Source organism: Bubalus bubalis, chromosome 4 (assembly GCF_019923935.1).
Source record: "Bubalus bubalis isolate 160015118507 breed Murrah chromosome 4, NDDB_SH_1, whole genome shotgun sequence".
In the NCBI taxonomy this organism is placed as follows: Eukaryota; Metazoa; Chordata; class Mammalia; order Artiodactyla; family Bovidae; genus Bubalus; species Bubalus bubalis.
The window spans coordinates 145,545,330-145,566,311 of NC_059160.1; the positions used below are offsets into that span (position 1 = coordinate 145,545,330).

General features: G+C 40.2%; 1 protein-coding gene and 1 long non-coding RNA gene across 7 annotated transcripts in view; one reads left to right on the forward strand and one right to left on the reverse strand.

Annotated features, from left to right (window-relative positions):
- LOC112584689 overlaps positions 1 to 20,982 on the forward strand; it is a 32,211-nt gene that overhangs the window by 3,431 nt on the left and 7,798 nt on the right. Inside the window, exons 3-4 of one of the 6 annotated variants that reach the window (XR_003109064.3) lie at positions 12,432 to 12,667; positions 14,423 to 16,174. The exons of 2 other annotated variants lie outside the window; for them this stretch is intronic. This is a non-coding gene — a long non-coding RNA (uncharacterized LOC112584689). Of the gene's footprint in view, positions 1 to 3,045; positions 3,224 to 11,174; positions 11,233 to 12,431; positions 16,175 to 20,982 lie in introns of those variants that run through there. 3 more of the 6 variants (XR_006641014.1, XR_006641015.1, XR_006641012.1) reach the window with 3 other exon arrangements.
- The window catches only part of PPA1 (inorganic pyrophosphatase 1), a 37,256-nt gene continuing 34,786 nt past the window's right edge, over positions 18,513 to 20,982 (reverse strand). The window contains exons 9-11 of the mRNA XM_006078073.3: positions 20,621 to 20,690; positions 19,579 to 19,621; positions 18,513 to 18,854 (exon numbers count right to left, since the gene is read on the reverse strand). Coding sequence (XP_006078135.1) covers positions 18,823 to 18,854; positions 19,579 to 19,621; positions 20,621 to 20,690 — 145 coding nt within the window. The 3' untranslated portion in view covers positions 18,513 to 18,822. The remainder of the gene's footprint in view (positions 18,855 to 19,578; positions 19,622 to 20,620; positions 20,691 to 20,982) is intronic.

Genomic DNA, 20,982 nt, shown 5'->3' on the forward strand with positions numbered 1-20,982 from the left:
GTTATCCAGGCACACTTCCATGGATGCTGGCAAACACGAGACTCCTGGGGCAGAGAAAAAGGATTTTATTACCTCAACCAAAGCAAGTAACATGAGCTTCGTGTTGATGTGTTTTGCACTTGCCCCCCACCAAGTTCTTCAGGGGTGATGCAGAGCAGCCCAGAATGGGTTTGGATCACAGCTGAAGAACCCAGAGCTTAGGGAACCCCAGTCCTTCATAATGGACTGCAGGCAAACTTGGCTGACTTTTGATCCAGATAGAGACAGTATTAACACTGGCCAGCATAGAGACCTATCCCCTGCCCAGATGGAGACTCTCTTCCAAGGCTGTTCTTTATCTAAACATCCCTGGGGAAAAAAAAAAAAAGATAGTTGAAATAAAGGCCTCTAGTACCTCTGCTACAAGAAGTACAGAAATATGAGCAATTCATGGAAAGTTGTCTCTCAATAGGGGCAAACCTTTAGAGCCTTGTAGGCCACTGTGAGGATTTAGCTTTTATTGTGAGTCATCTGGAGATGGAGGGGTTTTGTTGAGTTTTATGTAATTCTCCTCCCCATTCTAGTCTTATTCCCCTACGCGTGCTCAACATTAGATAGACAGGAACTCAGAAACTGAAATGGAGACTGAAATGCACCTGTGTTAGTCCAAGTTCTCCAGAGAAAAAGAACCAATAGAGTACATAGATCTGTATAAGCGGAGATTTATTAAGGAGCAGGGTCACTTGGTGATGGAAGCCAGGAAGTCCCACCATCTGCAGGCTGAAGAGTCAAAAAAGTTGGTGAAATAATTCAGTCTGAGTGTGAAGGCCTGAGAATCAGAGGGCTGTTGGTGTAAGTCTTGGAGTCTGAAGGCTGTGGAACAAGGAACTCTGATGCCCAAAGGCAGAAAGGTAGATGTTTCAGCTCAAGAAGTGAGAGAGATTTTGTCCTTCCTTTGTGTTTCTGTTCCGTTTGAGCCTTCTGCAGATGGATGATGCCCATTGACGGTGGTGAGGGCACATTTCTTTACTTTGTGTACCGAACCAAATGCTAATTTCTTCCAGAAACACAGACACACTGAGAAACAATGTTTCACCAGTTATCTGGGTGTTTTTTAGTCCAGTCAAGTCGACACATAAAAATTAACCACTTACTGAAATTGTCAGCATGGAGGCCATGGATGACCTTGATACATGCAGTTTCAGGGGAGTAACAGGGATGGATGCTGGACTGGAGTGACCTAAGGAGAGGCCAGGAGGGGAAGAAAGGGGGCAGTGACACTAGACAGTGCCATTCGAAATGTGGCTCTGAAGGAGAGGAGAGACCAGGGAGCGAAAGGGCATGGATGATGAAAATCAGTGATTCCTTCCTGCATTGAGCATGGTAAAAACTGGAAAACCATCTGTGTTAATACATAAAAAGTAATTCAGCTCCTGAGAAGAATGTAAATGTTTAGCCTTTTATTAGCCAGAGGAGTTCATATAATGCTAGAAAAATCATTCTGAAAAGCAATCAATCTAAAATTTGAGGAGGTAAAAGTCTTAAGATTTCTAAATGTTTTCCCTTTAACATAATCTAGAGTGAAATTTGGAAAAAAATCTTAATTCTTAAGCTAATTGTATGTTCCCAAAGTGCTTTTGCCTGGAAAATCCTATGGACGGAGGAGCCTGGTGGGCTGCCGTCCATAGGGTCGCTAGGAGTCAGACATGACTGAGCGACTTCACTTTCACTTTTCACTTTCATGCATTGGAGAAGGAAATGGCAACCCACTCCAGTGTTCTTGCCTGGAGAATCCCAGGGACGGGGGAGCCTGGTGGGCTGCCATCTATGGGGTCGCACAGAGTCGGACACGACTGAAGCGACTTAGCAGCAATGTGTATACTGTTGGAGGGAATGTAAAATTGTGCAGCCCCTATAGAAATCAACAAGGGATTTGCTCAAATATAGGAAATGCAATTACCATATGATCCAGCATTCCACTTCTGAGTATATAACTTACAGAATTGAAAACAGAGTCTCAAAGAAATATTTGTACACTGATGTTCCCAGCAATAGTGTTTGCAACAGCCAAGAGGTGGAAGCAACCCAAGTGTCCATCAATGGATAAATGGATAAACAAAATGTCATATTATTCAGCCTTAAAAAGGAAGGAAATTCTGACAAATGCTACAACATGAGTGAACTTTGGGGACATGCTAAGTGAAATAAGCCAGTCACAAAAAGACAAATACTATATGATTCCATTTATACTAGGTACTAGTGTAGGTACTGAGAACTAGAATTCTCAGATTTGCAGAGACAGAAGGTAGAAGGGTGGTTACCATGGCCTGGGAGGGGGCAAGAATGGGGAATTATTTAAGGGTTATGGTGGCACTCCTGCCAATGCATGAGACAGGTTCAATCCCTGGGTCAAGAAGATGCCCTGGAGGAGGGAATGGAAATTCACTCCAGTATTCTTGCCTGAAGAATCCCATGGACAGAGGAGCCTGGCGGACTACAGTCCATAGGTTCACAAAGAATCAGATACAACCGATGAGACTTAGCACACACATAGTTTCAGTTTTGCAAGATGAAAAGAATGCTGGAGATCTGTTGTAGAACACTGAGAATGTGCTCAACACTACTAAACTGTACAGAACACTTAAAAATGGTTGAGATGGCAAATGCATGTTAGGTGTATTTTACCGCAATTTTTAAAAACATTTTTTTCTTTCACTTGGTATCCCTAGCACCTTCGTCTTTCTGTGTCTGGTCTGACTTGGCATTTCCATTTTTTTCAGGGTTATTCCCTTTCTCACCACTGTCAGTTTTCCCCCCTTTGTTTTTGGGTCCCTTTTCTCCCTTCTTTGCAGGGGTCGTTTCAGGCTTGGTTTCTGTCTTTGGAGGGTCAGGTTTAGCAGATAATCTTGCTCCTGTTCATATTACAGAGTTAACTCAACACTTACAAGATACTATCTTAATATTAGTAGAATAATTAATAGTAGTTTTTAATTAAAAAGCATTAGTTGAGGTCCCCAAGAAGCATTAAGGATACAACAAAATAAAGATTCCTTCCTTACATTGCAGAAATTCCAACCACCTCCATACCTGCAGAGAAGAAAAAGAAAAAAGCCTGAATACAGAAGCTTTTTTTCCTTTTTTAAACAAAATTAACTATCCTATGATGACTGACTGGATTTAGTAAAATATTAAGTTAGTGTTCTCAGCGAACTCCAGAAATACACATTTTAGTTTGTGAATGCCCAATTATGGTCTTGTCTTGGTACATAAGTATTTCCCTTTAGGAAGCAATGAAAGAATTTGTATTTTGGATTAATTCATTCAATACTTATGAAGTACATGATATATGTGAAGACATGTGCTAGGTGCTAGAAATACAGAGGGAAGCAAAAGAGACAGAGCCCCTGACCTCATGAGGCCTCATGAGGCTTAGAGTCTAGTGGCACTTGGGAATCACCTCCTAGATTTTGAATGGCCCCACTGGGGGAACCTCTAGCACCTCCAGAGAGCCTTGGACCCTGCTTCGGAAACCACTACACAACTTGGTACTCCCCTCCACTGCCTCCCATGGGGCACCCAGCAAATGCTTGTGGGACATGTCCAAATGACATACCATACCAAGATCACATCAGTATTTATAGAGGAGTTATGCATTCAGTAAATACAGTTGGACATTTCCTAATGAGAAGAGTATGGTAGGGAGGGGGAAATATTATCAAACAGCACTGCAGATCACCAGGATTCCTAGAATTCTGTACCCATTACAGAAATAAGACAATAGTTGTTTCCAGCTGTAAAAACTGTTGGTGCCTCTCAAGGTTCTCCTAAAGTCCAGGGTCTCTAGCAAGTCCTTTCATTACCCAATCCTTGCCTACCTCTCTTGCCTGCCCCTCTTCTATTCTCCAGCTTGTAACCAGCATTCCAGCTACCTACAACACATTAGATTTCAGAAACATGTCATGCGTGCTTAAGAATGTGTTCAACAAACATCTGTATTACCTTTACACCAGTTTAAAAGAATTAGGTAATATCTAGGACTTTCCTTGTAGTACATTAGGTAAGAATCCGCCTACCAATGCAGGGGACTTAGGTTAGATCCCTGGCCCAGGAAGATTCCACATGCCGTGGAGGAACTAAACCTGTGCACCACAATTATTGAGCCTGCACTCTAAAACCCCTGAGCCACAACTACTGAGTCGGAATGCCACAACTACTGAAGTCCATGTTCATATGGACTACTGAAATCCATCTAGAACCTGTGCTCTGCAACAAGAGAAGACATTGCAATTAAGAGCCTCACACTGCAACTAGAGAGTAGTCCCAGCACTCCGAAACTAGAGAAAGCCTGCTCGAAGCTACAAAGACCCAGTGCAACCAGAAATAAAATAAGTAAATAAATTATAAAAAAAGAATTAGATAGCATCCATATGGAGAAGGAAATGGCAACCCACTCCAGTGTTCTTGCCCGGAGAATCCCAGGGACAGGGGAGCCTGGTGGGCTGCCGTCTATTGGGTCACACAGAGTCAGACACGACTGAAGCGACTTAGCAGCAGCAGCAGCATCCATAAATAACATGAAATTTCAAAATGTATATAATAACTATGATCCCATACATACTTAAAAATACTAAATTGTATATTTATATTCATATATATGTGTGTAAAAACATAAAGAAAAATCAAGAAGGATTCATACTAAACTGATAATAATGGTTAATCGTTAAGAAGGGAGTGAGATTGACAGCAAGCATGGAGGAATTTATCTGTAATTTTTTGAAATTTTAACATATAAAAATTTGTGTAAATAACCCTGTATGTGAGACAGCAAAAGAGACACAATGTATAGAACAGTCTTCTGGACTCTGGGAGAGGGTAAGGGTGGGATGATATGGGAGAATGGCATTGAAACATGTAAATTATCGCATGTGAAACGAATCATCAGTCCAGGTTCAATGCATGATACAGGGTGCTCGGGGCCGGTGCACTGGGATGACCCAGAGGGATGGTGTGGGGAGGGAGGTGGGAGCGGGGTTCAGGATGGGGAACACATGTACACCCATGGCGGATTCAAGTCAATGTATGGCAAAACCAATGCAATATTGTAAAGTAAAATAAATAAACAGAAAAAAATTTGTGTAATTTAAAAAATAAAATACATTTAAAAATACATTAACTCAACAATATATTAAAAGGACTGTACACCATGATCAAGTGGGATTTAACCCTGGGATGTAAGGATGGTTCAATATCCACAAATTGGTCAGTGTGATACACCACATTAACAAATTACAGAATGAAAATCATATCATCTTAATAGATGCAGACAAAGCTTTTGACAAAATTCAACATCCACTTATAAAAATTCTCAACAAAGTGGGTATAGACTGAACAAACCTGAACATAATAAAGTCCATATATGATAAACCTACAGCCAACATCAAATTCAATGGTGAAAAGCTAAGTTGCTATTGTTCTTTAGTCAGTAAGTCATGTCTGACTCTTTGCCCCCCCCCATAGACTGCAGCACGCCAGGCTTCCCTATTCGTTATCTCCTGGAGTTTGCTCAGATTCATGTCCATTGAGTCAGTGTTGCTATCTAACCATCTCATCCTCTGTTACCCTCTTTTCCTTTTGCCTTCAATCTTTCCCAGCATCAGGGTCCCTTCCAATGAGTTGGCCCTTTGCATCAGGTGGCCAAAGTAGTGAAGCTTCAGCATTGGTCCTTCCAATGAATATTCAGGACTGAATTCCTTTAGGATTGACTGGTTTGATCTCCTCACTGTCCAAGGGACTGTCAAAAGTCTTCTCCAGCACCACAATTCGAAAGCATCAATTCTTAGGCACTCAGCCTTCTTTATAGTCCAACTCTCACATCTGTACGTGACTACTGGAAAAACCATAGCTTTGACTATATGGAACTTCTTTGGCAAAGTGATGTCTCTGCTTTTTAATACACTGTCTAGGTTTGTCATAGCTTTCCTTCCAAAGAGCAAGCATCTTTTAATTTTATGGCTGTAGTCACTGTTCAGTGATATTAGAGCCCAAGAAAATGAAACCTGCAACTGTTTCCACTTTTTCCCCTTCTATTTGCTGTGAAGTGATAGGACTGGATGCCATGATCTTAGGTTTTGAATGCTGAGTTTTAAGCCAGCTTTTCCACTCTCCTCTTTCACCCTCATCAAGAGTATCTTTAGTTCCTCTTCTGCCATTACAGTGATATTATCTGCATATCTGAGGTTGCTGATATTTCTCTCGGCAATCTTGATTCCAACTTCTGATTTGGCATTTCATCTAAGATCAGGAACAGGACAAGGATACCCGCTAGTTGAATACATAGAGCCTATAGCCTCAGGCCCAACACTTAGGAAGTGTTCACAAATGGGAGCTATCATCACTGCTGCTGTTGCTGTGGTAGATGTTTGCTGGGTTATCTCATGCTGATCTAAACCCCCTGAGAAATTTTTCCTGATCTCTGAGACTTATGACGACAGCATTAGTTTCAAACATAGGGGCATGTTTGAATCATCGGGGGAACTGGTTAAAAATCAGATTTGGGGGCCTAGTCCCTCCCAGTCCTTATTCAGATGCTTTTGAACTGTGGTGTTGGAGAAGACTCTTGAGAGTCCCTTGGACTGCAAGGAGATCCAACCAGTCCATTCTGAAGGAGATCAGCCCTGGGATTTCTTTGGAAGGAATGATGCTAAAGCTGAAACTCCAGTACTTTGGCCACCTCATGTGAAGAGTTGACTCATTGGAAAAGACTCTGATGCTGGGAGGGATTGGGGGCAGGAGGAGAAGGGGACGACAGAGGATGAGATGGCTGGATGGCATCACCAATGGACGTGAGTTTGAGTGAACTCCGGGAGTTGGTGATGGACAGGGAGGCCTGGCGTGATGTGATTCATGGGGTCGCAAAGAGTCGGACACAACTGAGCAACTGAACTGAACTGAAAGATACATACATATATATATTATTAATATATATATGTACATTATATATATATATATATATATATAGAAGCCCCCTGCCACTAGCTGTGCTGAGCACTGTCCATTGGTGTCCTTTTCGTACTTTATTTGATTTTCTTAAAAAAAACTTTAAATTAAATCTTATACATGCTTTTAGAAAAACAAACCAAACAGCATCAGTTCAGTTCAGTCGCTCAGTCATGTCAGACTCTTTGAGACCCCATGGACTGCAGCACGCCAGGCCTCCCAGTCCATCACCAACTCCTGGAGTTTACTTAAACACATGTCCATTGTGTCAGTGATATCATCCAAACATCTCATCCTCTGTCGTCCCCTTCTCCTCCTGCCTTCAATCTTTCCCAGCATCAGGGTCTTTTCCAATGAGTCAGCTCTTCGCATCCGGTGGCCAAAGTATTGGAGCTTCAGCTTCAGCATTAGTCCTTCCAATGAATATTCAGGACTGATTTCCTTTAGGATGGACTGGTTGGATCTCCTTGCAGTCCAAGGGACTCTCAAGAGTTTTCTCCAACACCACAGTTCAAAAGCATCAATTCTTCGGTGCTCAGCTTTCTTTATGGTCCACCCCTCCATACATGACTACTGGAAAAACCAGAGCTTTGACTAGACAGACATTTGTTGGCAAAGTAATGTCTCTGCTTGTTAATATGCTGTCCAGATTGGTCATAACTTTTCTTCCAAGGAGCAAGCATCTTTTAATTTCATGGCTCCAGTCACTATCTGCAGTGATTTTGGAGCCCAAGAAAACAAAGTCTCTCACTGTTTCCATTGTTTCCCCATCTGTTTGCCATGAAGTGATGGGACCTGATGCCATGATCTTAGTTTTCTGAATGTTGAGATTTAAGCCAACTTTTCCACTCTCCTATTTCATTTTCGTCAAGAGGCTCTTTATTTCTTCTTCGCTTTGTGCCATAGGGGTGGTGTTATCTGCATATCTGAGTTTATTGATATTTCTCCCAGCAATCTTGATTCCAGCTTGTGCTTCATCCAGTCCAGCATTTCTCATGATGTACTCTGCATATAAGTTAAATAATCAGGGTGACAATATACAGCTTTAACATACTCTGGAACAAAGTATGTTAACAAACATACTTTGGAACCAGTCTGTTGTTCCATGTCCAGTTCTAACTGTTGCTTCTTGACCTGCATACAGATTTCTCAGGAGGCAGGTCAGGTGGTCTGGGATTCCCATCTCTTTCAGAATTTTCCACAGTTTGTTGTGATCCACACAGTCAAATGCTTTGGTGTAGTTGATAAAGCAGGAATAGATGTTTTTCTGGAACACTCTTGCTTTTTCGATAATCCAGCAGATGTTGGCAATTTGATCTCTGGTTCCTCTGCCTTTTCTAAATCCAGCTTGAACATATGGAAGTTCACAGTTCACGGACTGTTGAAGCCTGGCTTGCAGAATTTTGAGCATTACTTTGATAGCATGTAAGATGAGTGCAATTATTTGTGCAGTAGTTTGAGCATTCTTTGGCATTGACTTTCTTTGGGATTGGAATGAAAACTGACCTTTTCCAGTCCTGTGGCCACTGCTGAGTTTTCCAAATTTGCTGGCATATTGAGTGCAGCACATTAACAGCATCATCTTTTAGGATTTGAAATAGCTCAACTGAAATTCTGTTACCTCCACTAGCTTTGTTTGTAGTGATGGTTCCTAAGGCCCACTTTACTTCACATTCCAGGATGTCTGGCTCTAGGTGAGTGATCACACCATCGTGATTATCTGGGTCATGAAGATCTTTTTTGTATGGTTCTTCTGTGTATTCTTGCGACCTCTTCTTAATAACTTTTGTTTCTGTTAGGTCCATACCATTTCTGTCCTTTATTGTGCCCATCTTTGCATGAAAAGTTCCCTTGGTATCTCTAATTTTCTTGAAGAGATCTCTTCAAGTCTTTCCCATTGTTGTTTTCCTCTCTTTTTTTGCGCTGATCACTGAGGAGGGCTTTCTTATCTCTCCTTGCTATTCTTTGGAACTCTGCATTCAAATGGGTATATCTTTCCTTTTCTCCTTTGCCTTTTGCTTCTCTTTTTTTCATAGCTGTTTATAAGGTCTCCTCCTTATATAGCTGTTTGTAAGACAACCATTTTGCCTCTTTGCATTCCAAAGAGCCTAGAAGCTTACAAAGTGGAAGGAAACTCCCTGGGCCCTACTCCTTCCGTACAGAACTCATTCCTACTCCCTGAGATAACGGCTGTTGGCTGTGGTTAATTTTTGTCTGCTTGTCCCCAGAAATCATCTATACCCATACAAGCAGATCCATTAACGGTTCTCTTTCACCACCCCCTCAATACTTTCTTTGTGAAAAAAACACAAAGAGGATCGTAGGATAGAGCAAAAATTGGCAAAAATTTTTGGTAAAGGGTCAAGCAGTAAATATTTTTGACTTTGCAGGTCATATGGTCTCTATCCCAACAATTAAATTCTCTCTCCATTGTAGCTAGAAGTCAGTCACAGCAATTCATAAATGAATGGTGTGCCTGTGTTCCAGTAAAATGTTTTTCCCAAACCTCCAGCAGGCTGGATCTGGCCCCCAGGGCGTAGCTGGCAGCTGTTGAGTACTACAACTTTCTCCTTTCACTTGGATTTTTTTTAACATCTTTTCCATATCCGCACATGCAGTGATGTCATTGACTGCTACATGGCATGAATATTTAGCCATTCCTCAACTGGACTGCTGGATATTTTTTCCAGGTTTCGTTATAATAAACAAAGCTGCCATAGGCTGTATGCCTGGTTGGCTATTCTTAGTCAACTAGCATGAATTCTTATAGCAGAACTGGTGACTCAAAGGGTAAAGACAAATTTAAAATTTTGATAGATTGCCAAATTGTTCTCAGGCTTTTTAAAAAAAATTCAGATTGCCACATACCCTTGTGATTTTTATTGCTTAATCTTATTCCTGGTGAATATTTTCTGTTAATGGTTTTGTAATAACAAAAGGAAAGATCCCAGAGACAGAAGGACCAATAAACTCTGTGGCAGTTGACTCGACTTAATAACTCTTCAATAAATGCTTGCCATCATGAAGTAATCTGCACAGCTTTCTTATCAGTGTATGGAGAAGGAAATGGCAACCCAATCCGGTACTCTTGCCTGGAGAATTTCATGGACTGGGGAGCCTGGTGGACTACAGTCCATGGGGTCGCAGAGTCGGACGTGACTGAGCAACTTCACCTTGCCAGTGTAAAGGCAAATTCCCTTTGGCCCAAAAGTGAGGACAGCTGTTCTCAAGGTAAAGAACATTCTGTGCAAAAGCACAATAGAAGCCTGTGTGTATTAAATATACTGATTAGATAGGACTTAATTGCCATTACAGGTGAAGCATATGCAGGCCTGGGCTCAGGGATGGTGAAAATGAATTTTGAATTTCCAATCAGAGGTCTCATTTGGGCCCTTTATATAACTGGGCCAATGCTTCAGATTACCTTACCTGAAAAAAAAAAAATGCATTGATCATGCAGTGTTGCTGAGGATACAATATTAAAAATTTTTTTTATTTTATATTGGAGTACAGTTGATTTACAATGTTGTGTGTTTCAGATGTACAGCAAAGTGATTCAGTTATACATGTATCCATTCTTTTTCACATTATTTTCCCATACAGGTTATTATAGAATATTGAGAGTTCCCTGTACTATACAGTAGGTTCTTATTGATTATCTGTTTTATATATATAAATAATCTGTTTTATCAATTTTATATACAGTAGTGGGTATATGGACTTCCCCAATGGCTAAGTAGGTAAAGAATCCACCAACAGTACAGGAGACACAAGAGACGTGGGTTTGATCCCTGGGTTGGGAAGATCCCCTGCAGGAGGCGTGGCAGTCCACTCCAGTATTCTTGCCTGGAGAATCCCATGGACTGAGGAGCCTAGCAGGTTACAGTCCAAAGGGGCACAAAGAGTCGGACACGACTGAGTGACTAAGCACACACCAGTGGGTGTATGATAATCCCAATCTCCTAATTTATCCCTCTTCTTCACCTTTCCCCTTTGGTAACCACAAGCTTGTTTTCTAAGTCTGAGAGTCTGTTTCTGTTTAAAATGAGTTCATTTGTATCATTTTTTTTAAGATTCCACATATAAGTAATATCATATGATATTTGTCTTTGTCTGATTTACTTCACTAAGTATGATAATCTCTAGGTCCATCTATGTTGCTACAGCTGGCATTATTTCCTTCTTTTTTTATGGTTAAGAGCCTCTTGATGAAAGTGAAAGAAGAGAGTGAAAAAGTTGGCTTAAAACTCAACAATCAAAAAAAAAAAACAAAGCAAAACTCAACATTCAGAAAACTAAGATCATGGCATCCAGTCCCATCACTTCATGGCAAATAGATGGGGAAACAATGGAAACAGTGAGAGGCTTTATTTTGGGGGGCTCCAAAATCACTGCAGATGGTGGCGGAAGCCATGAAATTAAAAGACTTGCTCCTTGGAAAAAAGCTATTGACCTACCTAGACAGTATATTAAAAAGCAGAGACATTACTTTGCTGACAAAGGTCCATCAAAGCTCTGGTTTTTCCAGTAGTCATGTATGGATGTGAGAGTTGAACTATAAAGAAAGCTGAGTGCCAAAGAATTGATGCTTTTGAACTGGGGCATTGGAGAAGACTCCTGAGAGTCCCTTGGACTGCAAGGAGATCCAACCAGTCCATCCTAAAGGAAATCAGTCCTGAATATTCATTGGAAGGACTGATGCTGAAGCTGAAGCTCCAATACTTTGGCCACCTAATGCAAAGAGCTGACTCATTGGAAAAGACCCTGATGCTGAGAAAGATTGAAGGCAGGAGGAGAAGGGGATGGCAGAGGATGAGATGATTGGATGGCATCACTGACTATGGACAGGAGTTTGAGCAAGCTCTGGGAGTTGGTGATGGACAGGGAAGCCTGGCGTGCTGCAGTCCATGGGGTTGCAGAGTCTTACACGACTGAGCGACTGAACTGAACTGAATATTCCATTGTATATCTGTATGTGGAAAAAGAAGTACTACATCGTCTTTTCCCATTCCTCTGTCAGAGGATGTCCAGGTTGCTTCCATGTCTTGACTATTGTAAATAGTGCTGCAGGGAACACTGGAGTGCATGTTATCTTTTTGAATTATGGTTTTCTCCAGATTTATGCCCAAGAATGGGATTGGTGGGTCATATGGTAGTTCTATTTTTAGTTTTTACAGAAACCTCCATACTGTTTTCCACAGTGGTTGTACCAGTTTAAAAACACTCCCACCAGTAGTGTAGGAGGGTACCCTTTTCTCCACACCCTCTAGAGTAGTTATGAACAACCAGTCTTCACTCAGCACCCACTATGACCCTGGCACTGGGCTAAGTCCTTCACCTATTTCCTGCTACCCTGTGATGATGGTGATATCACCGTTTTAGAGATAGGAATACTAATGCTCAAATAAGCCAAATCATTTAGCCACAGCAATACAGTCGCTCCTTTTGACTTCCAGGCCCATGGGGGAAAAAAAATGCAACTATCTGCTGCATTGAAAACTGGCAGAAGCCTTGCAGAAAACAAAATAAGAGGAACAAAAATGTCTGTATTCCATTTACAATCTACCCCTGGAAATTTATCCTTAGAAAATAATCCCAAAGGAAAAAAGTTATGCGTCAAGATACCGATAACAAAGAGCTAAAAAGTTTAACAAAGGAGAAATGATTAAGGAAATAATCAGCTTATGGATTAGTAAGTACATTTTTCTTTTTAAAAAATTTTATTTATTTTTTAATTGAAGGATAATTGCTTTATAGAATTTTATTGTTTTCTGTCAAACCTCAGCATGAATCAGTCATAGGTATACATAATAATGACAGTGAAAACTAAGGAACAGTGTAAAATAGTGGGAAAACCCCTGATCTCAAAGTCAGGTAACTGGATTAAGTCATCACATACCATTTGAGGGACCTTGGGTGAGTTACTTAGGTTCTCTGAGTCTCTTTTTTTCTCAAAAAGAAAAAAAGATTACTCCTCTGTGTATAAGATAAGGTTTCAGAGGATTTGCATTCCCACTGTATGTCAATAGTAACACTTTATTTCATGGTTAGGCATGGCCGTGAGGCCTGCATGAGCCAATGACCAAGAACGTCTATGGTGTGTGTCACTTCAGAGCATTTACTCAGCAGTGTGAGGCTCCAGCCCTTTCTCCCTCTGTGTGATGGTGACCATCAGGAGAAAGTAAAAGTTAACAGGGTGGGCCAAGGCCGAGCTGTCACAGGGAGGACAGTTGCCCAGAGGCAGAGACGACTTTGTGAGGAGTGAGGAATGAACTGTTGTTTTCTTAAGCCACGGAGATTTGGTTAGTGCCAAACACAGGGGGCCTATCCAGATGATGCGCGTAACCTCACCAGTCTGCTTATTACCACTTTCCCCACAGGATCTGAAACAGTGCCTGGCACAAAACCAAATCTCAAGAAATGTTTGTAGAATGACTGTTGTCCCAAGGGTTAGGCTTTCTTTGAGGCTTTAGTATGTAGATAACCCTTATCCAGCACCAGTGATGAAGAACTTTACAGATGCCTGAAGTTGTTATGGGTTACTCTGTCCCACAAAAATTCATATTTTGAATTCTTAACACCCAGTCCTCAGAATGTGACCTATTTTGGAAATAGGATCATGATAGGTGTAATTAGTTCAGATGTGGTCATACTGGAGTCGAGTGGGTACCTAACCCAACATGACTAACGTTTTTTTTTTTTTTGGTGTGCCATGTAGCTTACAGGATCTTAGTTCCTCAAGCAGGGATTGAACCTGGGCCCACAACATCAAAAGCGCCAAGTCCTAACCACTGGCCCGCCAGTGAAGTCCCCTGATGTTCTTATAGAAGGGGAAATTTGGAAATAAGCAGAGAGGGAGAATGCCTTGTCAAGATTAGGGTTATGCCGCCACAAGCCAGGAACTACCAAAAGCAGGGAGAGGCCTGGAATAACTCCTCCCCAGGGAGCACAGGCCTGCAGATACCTGGATCTCAGACTTCCAGCTTCCAGGACAGTAAGACAAAACATTTCTGTCGTTTAGCCCATCCAGTTTGTGGTACCTGGTTACTGCAGCCCCAGTAAGCAAGGACAAGAGTATTTTGCATTTCCTTACTTGACCAGAGGAGTGAAAGCTTTCTACAGAGGCGCTCATAACAGAACTGTTGTTGACATTCCTTCTGACTAGTGTTCTGTCCCTTGTGTCCCTTCCTTCCCATAAATTGGGGTGGGTGATTTCCTATTTATTGGACCAATACTTGTGAAGTCCCCTACTTTGTATCGTCTTTGATTAGAAAACAATTTTTCTCTTAACAAATCACTCAGAAACCACATGACTGAGGCAGCATTTAGAAACAATTTATAAAAGAATAAGAGAAATGCTACTAAAGTCTGAATGCTGATGTTTCTGATTCTGGTCCAGACAATAAGACATAGACCTGTTTTTCCCTGCTTCTTCTGCTAAGCACAGCTAACAGCCCTGTAGATAGCGAGACACAACCAAAGAACTCTGAAAGGTGCTAAGAAGGCTTGCTGGTTTGGAAGCCCAGGACTGGAGAACAGCGGTGACGGCACATACAGTCCCACCACCCAACACGGGGAGAGCCCTTCTCAAACCCCAGCCTCGCAACAGAAGGCGGCCCAGACAGGCTCACACCCCCGCCTGCACCCGCAGAGAACGGGGGTCCCCCTGGTGGGCATGCCACCACCTGGCAAGGGGGTCACTGGCAACCCAGGTGGAAAGAAACAGCCAGGGAGGCACTCTCCTTCCCCACAAGGCCTGAGACTCCCCTTTCCACCAAGAGTTACCAAGGTATGTGGGTGGACTGAGCCAGAGGGAGAAATCCAGTCATAATGGGTATACCAGTTCAGGAAGCTTCTTTATCCCTGGAGCCTAAGACTCTCCTCCTTCACCAGTAGATACTTAGCCCTCTCAGGCAGCACCAGCAGGAACCAACAGAAACCCTACTGGCCGCAGATAAACCAAGCTGACCAAAATAACACTGCAAAGCTGCTGAAAATTAAACTGCCATTGAAATCACAGTCCACAAAAAGTAGGCCAAGACCCATGTGCTAACTCTAAATAGGGTGATGCTTACTAAAAATAAAAAGATTTAAATGGGTCCTAGCATCTCCTAACATAATAGACAAAATGCCTAGGATATTATTAATAGTCACACATCATACCAACAACCAGGAAAATCACAAGTTGAATGAGAAAAGAGTCAATGGATGCCAATTCTGAGATGAATCTTGACAAAGATTTTAAAGCAGTCATCTTAAAGCTGCGACTAGATTGCCAATTAGAAATTCTCTTGAAATAAGTTAAAAAAATAAAAACTCCCTGCAATGAAATAGAAGTTATAAAAAAGAACCAAATGGGCATCACAGAACTGAAAAATACTATAACAAAAGAAAAACTTGCTGGCTAGGTTCACTGTTAAGATTGGAGAAGACAAAAGATAGATTCAGTGAACTTGAGGATGGAATAATAGGACTGACCTGAAAGAGAAAGAAAAATAGACTGGGAGAAAAACAAGAGCCTACATGCCTGTGGGACAATAACAAAAGATCCAATGTTCATATTATCAGAGTCTCAGAGAGGCAAGTGTGGCTTGGGCTGAAAGAGTATTTGAAGAAATATAGTTGGAAAATCCCCAAATTTGATAAAAGACACAAACTTCCAGACCAAATCCCAAACAGGATAAAGCAGTAACAAAGCAGTAATTAGCTTAAATCTAAATGGTCTATCAATTAAAAGACAAAGATTGGATAAAAATGCAACTCAATTATATGTTACTTATAAGAAACTCACTTCAAATTGAACATATATAGGTTGAAAGTAAAAGAATAGAAAAAGATATAACATGCAAACAGCCAGAAACAAGGAGTGACTATGTCAGTGTCTGATAAAGTAGATTATGGAGCAAAGAAAATTACTACAGACAAAGAGGAACATTACACAATAATAGAAGGATTAACCCACCAGCAAGACAAAGACCCTAAATGTGTACACACCAAACAGCAGAGCCTCAAAATACATGAAAAAGCTGATCGAGCTGAAAGGTAAAACAGACAGATCCATAGATGTAATTGAAGACTTCAGTACCTCCCTTTCAATAATTGATAAAACTAGAAGAAAACCAGCAAGGATACAGAAGATCTGAAAAATACTACCAATCAACAGGATTTAGTTAAATAGAATATTCCACTCAATACCAAATTCAAAAAAAAATTTTTTAAAGCAACTATGGAACATTCCCCAAGGCAGACCACATCCTGGGCCATAAAACCACCTCAGCAAATTAAAGAGAATTGAAATCATATGAACTGTGTTTTCTGAGCATAATGGAAGCAAACTAGAAATCACTAACATAAACACATTAGGAATCTAAACACATTAGGAATCTAAACACATGACTAAAACTGATATGTGGGTTTCATGCAATGCCTATCAAAATCCCAGTAAGGTTTTTTCCCTAGGCATAGACAACAGACATAGTCCAGATGTATTTTAAAATTTATGTGAAAAGGCACATAGCCTGGACTAAAGAATAAAGTGGAAGGAAGTACTCTATTTGGTAGTAAGACTTACCATATAGCTAGAGTAACCAAGGGAGTATGGTTCTGACAGCTTAGACTCGTAGATCAGTGGAACAGACTGAGCACCCAGAAATTGACCCACACAAATATACTCAACTGATATTTGACAGAAGCACAAAACCAGCACACTGAGGGAAGAATAACATTTCAACAAATGGTGCTGGAGCAGTTGGACATCTGTAGCAAGAATTAAAGAGCCTTGCCCTAAACCTCATACAAAAATAAACTCAAAAGGGATCATAGACTTAAATGTAAAGCTATAAAACATTTGAAGACATTCTTTGGGATCTAGGTAAAGAATTCTTAAACTTGATACCAAGAGCATAATTCATTAAAAGAGAATTTGATACAGGAGACTTTATCAGATTTAAAAATCTGTTCTGTAAAAGCCCATGTAAAGAGAATGAAAAGTCACAGAATGGGAGAAAATGTTTGCAACTACATATCTGACAAAGGACTTTCAACATTTAACGCTGGGAAGAAAAATCTAATCAGAAAATGCATAAAAGGTAGGAACAAATATTTAACCAAAGAAGATGGCAAATAAACACAGGAAAAGGTGTTTTACATAACTAGCAATTAGAGAAATGCAAATGAAAAGCGCAACAAGATATCACTGCACACCTAACAGAACAGCTAAAATAAAAAATAGTGATAAACCAAACGCTGGCAAGGATGCAGAGAAACGGAATCTCTCATACATTGCTATAGGAAGTGTAGAATAGTATAGCCACTCAAGAAAACAGTTTGGCAGCATTTTATAAAACCAAATCTATGCATCCATGAGATGACTTAGCAATTACAGTGAAAAGTTATATTGACACAAAAATACGTACATGAATATTTGCAGCAGCTTTATTTTTTATATTTATTTATTTGGCTGTACTGGGTCTTAGTTGTGGCACGTGGGATCTTGATTGTGGCATGCGAACTCCTGAGCTTCAGCATGTGGGACCTAGTTCCCTAACCAGTGAACAAACCTGGGCCCCCTGCACTGGGAGTGTGGAGTCTTAGACATTGGTAAGTCCTTGCAGCTTTAATAGTCAGAAACTGGAATGAGCTTAGGTGTCCTTCACAGGTGAAATGGTTTATACATACCATAAAACAATACATACATCGGTGTGAATCTCACGCTAGGCCACACCCATATCTGCAGGTCTCCAAGGTGAACAGCCTCTGGCATACATAACATACTACTCAGCAATAAAAAGGAATGAATAAAAAGAATGAACTACAGATACATGTAATCAGAGGTGGGTGTGGTTATAAAAAGATAACACCAGGGGTCTTTGTGATATTAGAAGTGTTAAGTATCTAGTAGCATACAAGAGCATACACAGGTTATTATACAGAAAAACACACCATACAGATGAGTACAAGTAAAACTGGGAAATCTGAGGAAGATGGGTAGACTATCAGGGCCATATCCTGGTTGTATTATTATATTGTAGTTTTACAAACTTACCTTTGGGGGGAAAGGTATAGAGAAAGTCTCTCTGTATTATTTAACAACTGCATGTGATTTTATAATGATCTCAAAAAATTTTTCAATTAAAACAATCTGAATGCTTAATAATGCCTTTACACAAATTGCATCTCTTTTACAAACAAGGGAGCTAGAGTTGGGTGTTTGGTACCTGACTTGAGATTACAGAGCTAAGTAAGTAGATCATGTAGCATTAAAAACTCAGGTCTGCAGAGCTCCGAAGTCCACAAATTTAATCACAGAACTATTCTGACTGATGGCTCACAATGAGACGACAGGAATTAGGCAAGAGCAGAGTATCAAGAACTACTGTAAATACAAGGGATTTCATTTTCAGGTGCCTAAAAAAGTGAGTTTTTAGTCTAGTAAAACTGAATTGTAAGATCAGTCATAGAAAGCAAATACCAAACAGCACCCAAGCCTGCTCGGTAGTGTTAGACTTCAGATTAAAATAAAAATGTCATAAACCAAGTTGAAACAAAATAATTTTTATTTCCTAACCATAGCAAACATATACATCCAATATGTACTTATCTTGCATACTCAGTCACAGATGACTTCCAAACTACAACCGCCTTGATATTTAAGCAGGAACTAAAAGTTACCTTAGTTGACATGATAAATGCTCTTAGATAGATAATGTATGAATATACTGGATTGGTGACAGCAGAATCTGATTGATTAGTTCTATGAATTTAAAGCTTGGAAAAGCTACTATCACATCTAACACTTTCCGACAAGTAGGATGCAGCAATATCAGCTTGTATTCCAGAGAAATTTCCTTAGTTTTTCTGGTGATGGAACCACTTATCCACTGTAGTCAGGAAAAAGAAAAACAAATTAGAATCCCTGTTAAGAATCAAAATTACACCCAACATATAAGAGTGAATAATATACTTGCTTTAATATATCCTGCTATGGATTCCATTAAAACAAATCTACATACATGCATAGCTTCACTAAATTACCAGAACAGGTAATTTATCAGTGTTTTGTTTTGGGCTTCCTTACTCTTGTGGAGAAGGAAATGGCAACCCACTCCAGTATTCTTGCTTGGGAAATCCCATGGACAGAGGAGCCTGGTGGGCTATAGTCCATGGGGTCGCAGAGTCAGACACGACTGAGCAACTAAACATCCTTACTCTTGATGGCTGATCCTATAGATAGGCAATTCTCACCAGAAGAACCTTATAGAGAATCCTAATATCTAAAGATGGAAAGAACTGTTTTCTGGGTGAATCAGCCTGTGGCCAGACAGGGATGCAGAGCCCAGGCTGCTCCAGCCTCCACGAGGCATCTACCAGGAACTCAGAGGACAGTGGGTCATGATTTGGAAACGCTGTCACAGGGGGTGGCCCTAAAGGGGTACGTACAGCCATCTTTTTCCCACCTGTGCCTCAAAGCACAGAATGCTGCTTCTCCCCATTCTCCTCTCTCTGTATGTATGTGGTATGTAAGATGTATCTATGGATATACATGTAATTTTCCCACATATATGCATAATGTTTAATGTAATTTTACTAGAATATAGATCTTACCATCTGTTGGTATTGTGCAGGCAGATTCACATGGTGGCGGTAACTAAAATACAAAATGTATTAGTCTAATTCCGGAAAAAGAATAAGCTAAAAAAGTATATTGACAGAAAGATTAAAAGGAATGTTAACAGAAGACAACTATCTCAAATTTTAAGTTCTAAAAACAATTTACACCAGATGGGAACAATGCAAAGCTTGCTCTACTGCTAAGAAATGCTAACAAATTCAAAACCTCTTGGCTTTTAATGACACACAGGAGAATAATTAATAAAAATGTTTTTTTTTAATAATTTAAAAACATGTATATATAGACTTTATATATACATACATATATATAAAATGTAGGCAGAATGTTCTTATTGAAAAGTAATGGTCGTTAACCAATGGCTTTCCCCTTTTAATTTATCTCAACTTTGTAAAAATTTATATACAAATAAAAATAAATCTAAATGTACTGGCTTCATCATTAAATTGTCTTTTTCCCTTGTACTATACAAGTCAGTAAACTCAGACCTCATTTTCTTTTGTTTTTCTTGTCTAACATTATAAATGAGAATAATTTTAGACAAGCTTCAATCTTTAAGTTAATCAAAATCAGATTATTTCTTTGATGGATGATTTATTACCTCACCTGAAAGTCTCTCTAGGACTACAAACCACTCTTGCAATGATACCTGAAATCGGATGACTTTCTCCATCTTTGCTATGACCAAACCACATAAGTTCCCATTGGTACTCTTATGAAAAATGGCTTATGATAAGTACCCAGGCCCTTGGGTTATTTAGAACATTCTAGAGTCACTCTGAGTCTTACAGACTGTCCTAGCTTGCTATCTGCCCAGGTTAGGGTTGACTAGGATTCTCCTCAGGTTTCCCTCAGTCCAATGTCTACCTGAGTTTATGGTTTGTAATTTCAAGACCTCACACCGTAACAGACGTACAGGACACCCTCAAATATTTATTGAACCTACTTTCCCTCCCCATTCAACACCGTATTTTTTGGCCACCGAGTTTGTTTTTTTCCCAGGAAACCTTTACTTACAGCATCCACAATGGCTTTGGCAGCATCAGGATCACACTGGAAGGGGCTCTCAGACACCGTGGTGTTCATGCTGTTACACAAAGGGAAAGTGTCACACTACCAAAAACTTCTCTCATTAAAACTTGTGTTAAAAATGACAAGTTGAAGTTGGTAGGTCAGGTGAGATTCAAGTTTGGCGTTGAAAGATTCCTCACCTATATTAAACATTTTGATTATTTATTTTGGCAAGATACAGCTATTCTTAAGGTAGATTTTACTCAAATACTTGAACAAGTTCAGATTTTAAAATCTGTGATTGAGTGCTTTGTAATTATTTGAAAGAGCTAAGAAATGCAAATTAAAATGAGAGGCCTATCTTTCCT